Source organism: Cupressus sempervirens, chromosome 7, assembly GCF_028749045.1.
Source record: "Cupressus sempervirens isolate cs-2001-9-10 chromosome 7, ASM2874904v1, whole genome shotgun sequence".
Classification (NCBI taxonomy): domain Eukaryota; kingdom Viridiplantae; phylum Streptophyta; class Pinopsida; order Cupressales; family Cupressaceae; genus Cupressus; species Cupressus sempervirens.
This window is the reverse complement of record NC_143124.1, coordinates 392,721,018-392,728,397: the sequence shown is the minus strand read 5'-3', so window position 1 is coordinate 392,728,397 and position 7,380 is coordinate 392,721,018. Positions and strand designations below refer to the sequence as shown.

The 7,380-nt window shown below is 38.5% G+C and overlaps 1 protein-coding gene across 1 annotated transcript; it reads right to left on the bottom strand.

Moving 5' to 3' along the window:
- Positions 1 to 2,012: 2,012 nt before the first annotated feature.
- LOC149547166 (putative pentatricopeptide repeat-containing protein At5g08490) lies at positions 2,013 to 6,754 on the bottom strand. Its single transcript, XM_089791532.1, has one exon. It carries the CDS (start codon positions 6,543 to 6,545, stop codon positions 3,627 to 3,629), a length of 2,919 nt encoding a protein of 972 aa, XP_089647658.1. The 5' UTR covers positions 6,546 to 6,754; the 3' UTR covers positions 2,013 to 3,626.
- Positions 6,755 to 7,380: the final 626 nt, after the last annotated feature.

The window sequence follows — 7,380 nt, the reverse complement described above, 5'->3', positions numbered from 1 at the left end:
CTAAGAGTCTTGATGCCACGTTTGAAAAAATGCAACGCACTGGCACCTTGGATCTTAGCCAAGGGGATCCCTTGAACAACAAACCAAGGAGACTACCACAACTTTTGCTGCTTCATAGAGAGACCATCTCTGAACCCATCTCCAACCTAGTGAAGCCAAGGCTTAATGGCTTCCCAATCTTTCCAAATGCTTTTGGAAATAAAGGTCACTTGAACTTGAACTAGTTTGGGAGTGACCAGGAGGATTTGAAAACCAATCCTCTTCTAGGCAGGCTGATTGGCCGGAAAACCTGAAGAAATACAATGCCGCAAAAGGATTTTCCAAGCTTCATTTCCAGTGAGGGCACAAATGACCCACTTGGCACACAAAGCAATCCCCTGGTTCTGGGTAGAAAGCAGCCCGAGGCCCCTTGACTCCTTAGGCAAACAACAAAAGTCCTATGCTACCCCATGGAAGGCATGGTGTGAGGCATCCGAGCTTCAGAGGAAGTCACACAATAAGTGTTCAAGCCTAAGATATGAAGCCTTCTAAGGCGCCCCTCAGGAGGAGTAATAAATATGAGTGGCAACAAACACATTGGAGCATATCTGGAATTTTCTAGCCAACGAAAGCGGTTTGGTAATCCAGTAATTTAACTTCTTCTCAATCCTAGTCAAGACCACATTCCAAAGCTCCACAGGGGAGGCTTGAAAGGCAAAAGGTATGTCAAGAAACTAAAACACTTCCCCATGTTGAATACATTTCCATTGGAACTTGGCAAGCCAAGGAGGGCTAGGTAGAAAAGCTTGTTTGTAGCACAAAGTCTTGTGCCACTGGATAGCTGAACCAGAGGCAAGGCAAAAAGTATCCAGGCATTTTAAAGCATTGGCAATGTTTATCCTCCTCAAGGAGAGTGAGAAAGGAGTCATTAGCAAAGTGCCCATTGACCAATTGGTCAAAGGAATCAAGGAGAGCAATGCCCCTCACTTGCCTTGCTGAAATGGCATTAGCAAGCAACCAAACCCTTCAATGGCCAACACATACAAAGAAGGCACAAGAGGGCACCCCTGGCGAATATATCTGAAGAACCCAAAAGCCTCAGATTGACGCCCATTAATGGTGATGCACACAGAGGCATCCCCAAAAAGCATTTACACCGATTGAAGAAAAAAAAGACCAAACCCCAAGGCTTGCAACATTGCAAGGATAAAGGGCCACTCAATACAGTTGTATGCTTTGCCAAAATTAATTTTAAGAAACATGGCTTGCTGTCTAGATTGATGGGCCCATTCCATGCCTTCCCAAACTGCAATGATATTGACTTGATAAAGCTAGTTTCCTCCGAGTGTACAACCTGCGGCAATAGGTGTCAGATATTAAGGGAAATTGCCTTGGCGATGATCTTATAGGAGACATTGAGGACGGTGATAGGTCTTCAATTGTAGATATCCTTAGGGTCGCCAGATATAGGTATGAATTTAATATTGCCTTTGTTTATTATGCTCCCTAAAGGTTGCAACTGAAAGGCTTCAAGATAGACTGTGTGAATGTTGGGGCCAATGGTGTTCTAGAAGAAAGAATATTAGAAAAAAAGAAAAAGCAAGCTATAAAGAACCAATAGGTGTAGAAAGGCAATTGCTTTTGGAATGGTAGTTTTAGTATTTCTAATTTGTTCAATTGACTTTGATTGTTTATGTTCTCACATAATCATTAAAACTCTTTGGCCAGTCGTGTAGACTAATAATATTTAAAAAAACTAGATTCACACCTAACTGCAGTTGTTCTCTTATAGTCAACATCAGTTGATTCCTCTCTTTTAGGATTAAAGATGAAAGGCTTCCAAGATTGGCCTATTCTCTTGATTACCATTGTGACATGACGAACTCAAGCTTTCCTCAAAGACTCACGAAAGATGAGTTTGATGTATCTACAACCAATGCCAAGAAAAAAAAATATATAACAACAATACCATCAATCAAAACTTGTCTACTGAGACTTTTGCCCAAACCAAGACCACTTCCTTACTCTCATAGTCCCTGGTAACATGACCACTGTATTAAATTTTGAATCCCAGATTCTAATGAATATGTTTTTCTTGTGTTCTTTATCTCCTCATCCCTGAAAACTTAACCTGCACATTGTACATTAAATCTCTGATTTCTCAACCTAGTATAATAGTAGGACAAATAAGAATCTTTTCAAGTGTTAGGTGGACTTGTGAACAGTTGACTCTCTACACATTTTCACATTTTTGTGGAGGATCTCCATATTCAATTATATTATTCACAAAACAATCAGCAGCAGGGTTAGGATAGAACCATAGGCCTCCAACCTATGACCAAAAACCATAACTACTCATGATGGAAAAGGGACCATCCACAGGCAGGTCTTCTTCCGATCACTTATCCCTCAATATCTTCCAAAAGACAAAAGTCACTTAAAAAGGAACATAAATAACGACTGACCTGTCTGTCTTGTAAAAACTAGTAATTTGATTTGCTTTATTTGCTGTGCATGCTTCTTTTTCTGTGTCATTTTCTATCACCCTAGAAGGTGTGTTTGGGTCATTTTCCTTGTGTATACAAAGACTGGTGTGAAAGTGGATTCAAACTGCGCTGCAAGGCTGTGATACAAAAAGAAAACCCCTGCAACCCAAAAACATCCCAATGTGAACCCAAATGGAGGCACCTGGGTAGTAAGTAGTATTTTTTAAATGTGCTCGTCATAATGTGCAATAGGCTACTCTTTCCCTTCCTCTGTGTTACTCTTTGACTACCTGCATGCATTTTGCAGTCACAACCATTCCAAATTAAATTGGTCATCTATTTATTGACACAGGTATTTGCCTCAGTAAGTGACTGGAGAATGCCTCTCAGCGTAATCAGTTAACTTATTTGCATGACCTTTTTGATGCAAGTGAAGGTCTCCATACATAGCGCACATTTATGCTCATGATGGTATGTTGGTATTTATGCATGTAGCATTTGGGATGCACTCCAGTGCACCAAGAACTTTCTTATGGCCCCCTGAAGGCTCTACAGGACATTAAGATTCATATTACCACTTAGTAATTTTTGTCTGATCTTCCTGCCATTAATTTTCTTTAGATTTTCTGCGATTTATTAAATCTGCCATATCAATTAGAAACTCTGCAGACTGCAACTTCTGGGTCACATTTTTGCTCGAATGGCACTATACTTCTCATACAGATGCAGTTTGTGATATTGCCAACTGCATCCACAGGTTGCTTATTGGCCTCTGATGGTAAAGCAGTAGTGCTTAAGATGATGACTTCATAATGCTTGTCCAAATTCAATAAAAATATGATCTGGCTTTCATACAACACATATATCTTGAATTTTCACATAAGTTTCTCAATTACATTCTCTTCCATATGAACTGAGGGTAACATAAAAATGGATTTCAAGCAGTAATGTTTAGGGGCTTGATTACCATAAGAGGTATAGGCCATTTTCTCATAACCCTAAAATCAATGGTTAAAGAAATGCTGTGGTCTAAATGAATCTGCTCTCGTTACTCTCTATATTATGAAACACTTAAGAATATTGTACACCTCTGTGCATAATAGAGGCATTCCCTTCTTGATTTTCTTCACCAGACTTGTCCAGAGTATTGTAGACTTTGATTTATGGACATCCTATGTCTTCTACAAGAAATGGATATACTCTATTTTTTACCTCAATCCAGCTATATCCTGGTGATTTATTCAATCCTTTTTCTTTCATAAGCTTCCTTATCCTTTGTACTCCATCCCATCTGCCCACTGCAGCGTAAATGTTTGACAGGAGAACATAATTTCCAGTATCTGTAGGCTCCAACTCAAAAATTTGATCTGCCACATGTTCTCCTAGATCTGTATTATGATAGATTCTACAGGCAGCAAGCAAAGCTCCCCATATGCGAGAATTTGGATTTAGTGGCATGTTTTTGATAAAATCATAGGCCTCTTGTAGATGCCCAGCCCGACCAAGCAAGTCTACCATACAAGCATAGTGCTCCACATTGGGTGTGATGCAATAATCTTTAATCATGCAATTGAAATTTTCCCACCCTTGATCAATTAGACCTGCATGACTACAGGCAGACAAAACAGCAGTGAAGGTGACATGATCTGGTTTTAAACCTGCCTGCTGCATCTGATAAAACATTGAGAGAGCTTCATCTCCATGTCCATGAATAGCATGCCCGGAAATCATTGCAGTCCATATGACCATATCCAGTTTAGATGACTTTTCAAATACTTGGCATGCATATTGTAGGCTCCCAGATTTGGCATACATATCAAGAATGGCACTTGTCACAAAGACATCTGAATCAAGACCTCTTTTAATTATGTAATTGTGAATCTCCTTGCCCCGCAGCAGAGCTACTACTTGAGAACATGCAGAGAGAATACTTGCAAAAGTGACACTGTTAGGTTTTATACCTGCCAGTTGAGCTTTGTGGAAGAGTTCTAGGGCTTCATTGCCATACCCATGTTGAGTGTTGAGAGCAATCATCGCATTCCACGAGGATGTGTTTCTTTCAGACATTTTATCAAATACATTTTCTGCACTCTCCTTATCACCGGACATAGCATACCCTGTAATCATTACATTGTTTGAGACAATATTTCTAGATGGCATTTTGTCAAACACTTGACGTGCAGTCAGCAGTCTCCCGCATTTGGCATACATGTCAATCAAGGCATTGCCTACAACAACATCTGTGCTAAGAATACTGTTTTTGATTATATTACAATGGATTTCCATCCCTAGCTTCAAAGATGAAAGACGAGCACATGCAGATAGAACACTTGAGATGGTGACGGAATCTGGTTTCATATGTGTCTTTTCCATTTGATGAAATAGTTTTATGGCCTCACTAAAACTTCCTTTCTGGACGTGAGTTGAAATCATTGCATTCCAGGATACCAAATCTCTTTCAGACATGTTGACAAACAAAAGACTTGCAACCTCTAGACTCCCGCAACTTGCATACAAGCTTATGAGAGCATTGCTCACGGCAATGTCAATTGAAAAGGCTCCACTTCGAATTATGTAAGCATGAATTTCCTTGCCCTTTCGGAGATTCTCTAAGCAGGCACATGCAGAAAGGACACATGCAATGGTAACTGCATCTGGTTTCAATCCTGCCAGTTGCATTTGACCAAACAGGTGTATGGCACCAGCAAAATACGCATTTTGTGCATAGCCTGCAATAATTGCATTCCAAGAAATTATGTCTCTCTCGGCAATTTTTTCAAACACTCGTCTTGCTAATTTTATGGCCATGCATTTCGAGTACATGTCCACAAGGGCATTCCCTACAGAAACATCTAACTGGAGTCCGCTTCTAATTACATAAGCATGAGTTTCCTTGCCTTGCGACAAGTAACAAAAAGAGAGAACACAGAGAGTGGTTACCAGATTGGGTTTGACGCCTGCCGCTAACATTTGATATAAGTGTTCCGAAGCCTGATCAGCAAGTCCGTGCTGACCATAACCAGCAATCATTGCATTCCAAGAGACCACATCTCTCTTGCTCATCTCATTAAAAACGCGCGATGCATCCCATATCCCCCAACATTTTGCATACATGTTTACAAGAGCATTTCCTACAAGAATTTCTGCTTGAAGTCCGCGTTTTATACTGTATGAATGGACATTCTTCCCCAACTTTGTAGTCTCCGAGCAAGCGCACACTTGAAGCAGAGTAGCAACAGTGACGCAATTGGGCATTTCCCCAGATAACAGCATCCTACGAAAGACCTCAAAGGCCTCGTAGCAATAGTCATTCTGCGAATAACTTGCAATCATAACATTCCACAATACTAAATCTTGCTGAGGCATTTTGTCAAACACAAGGCGTGCATCCTCAACACTCCCACATTTACCATACATGTTTACAATTGCCTTTCCTACTCCCAGTTCTCCATCCAACCCATATTTGATTAAAAAGCCATGAATCTCCTTCCCCTGTTCCAGAAAAGACATGCCAGCAGAGGCCTTGAGAACACTAGGAAGTGTAAAATTATCAGCCTTTACCCCTTCTAATTGCATTTTCCTAAATAGTTTAAGTACTTCTTCACAGAACCCATGCATGGCATATACCCTAAGCATGGAATTCCATGAAATTAGGTTTGGCTTATCTATTCTATTAAAAACCAACCAAGCATCTAATGGTCTCGAGCATTTGCCATACATGCTTATGAGTTTGTTAGATACGAAGAGATTTTGCTCAAAGTTGTTTCTAATAATTTGGGTATGGATTTGCTTAGCTCCTTCCAAGTCATTTTCGTCTGCACAGTTTTGTAGCTGAGAAGCAAATGTTTCTGGGTCAGCTGTACTTCCATGATGATTTGAGGAATCCACGAATTCCAGAGCTTTTCGTAATAGATCACTTTCGCACAATGTGAAAATGGACTCCTTGATGGGTATTTCTGTAAGGGGTTGTCTAATTGGAGTAAAGATGGAAGGGGTAGTAGAGTTTATATTGAACTGCACGATCCTCCGAAGTGAATGTAGTTTGTTGCAATGGTGTGCTTCCCTCCGCCATTGAAGCATGCTGGGAGAGCTCAAACAATAGAAACTATTATTACCAACATTCTTTTAAGTAAAATTATGTATCTATAGTGCTGTAAAACACTATCCTTCTTCAGGAATATGAAACCCATATGCAACTGGGATGTAGTAGGCAGGTAACTCCAATGTTTTTTTGCTAACTTCGATTTGGCCTGTTTCGTCCTGAACTGGAAACCTGTAAGTATGAGAGATTATATTGAAGCAAACAGAGGCAAGATTCATACAATATATTTTTATTGTATCATTTTTGTTAGGTAATCTCTAACTTGAATCTGTAAAGCTACCATATAATAATAATAATAATAACAAGAGCTGTGTTACAGCAAGAGTCCAGCCTAATAGTAAAAAAATAAATAATTTTTGAATAGATTGAACAAACATTGGCATAAGTAAATGATTGTAAATAATTATAAGAAAAAAATTAAAATAAAGTAATAATTATTAAAGAGTAAATCAAGTAAATTAATTTTATAAATTTTAAAATAAAATTTAATTCTTTTATAATATAAGAACATAGAATAATGAAATAGAAAATTAGAGAAAATTAGAGGAAAGTGTTGTTTGAACATATATTTTTTATTTTAAATCAATAGGTACAATATTATTTTAAATCAATTGACTTAAATAATTTCATTTATATGATGATCTCAAATTTTCTTCATAATTTATGAATTTATTCTAGCGTATTTACTATCAATCTATTTAAATAATATGCATTTCATTACTATCTACTAAAATAGAAAATTATTCAAACTTTTTTTTCAATATAAACATTAAATGAGTAAATATTGTGGTGCTTATCTCTAAATGCAATTCT

What these genes read in the sequence shown, in the direction of transcription:
- LOC149547166 (XM_089791532.1), bottom strand. Translation starts at nt 6,545, where the DNA reads ATGCTTCAATGGCGGAGGGAAGCACACCATTGCAACAAACTACATTCA.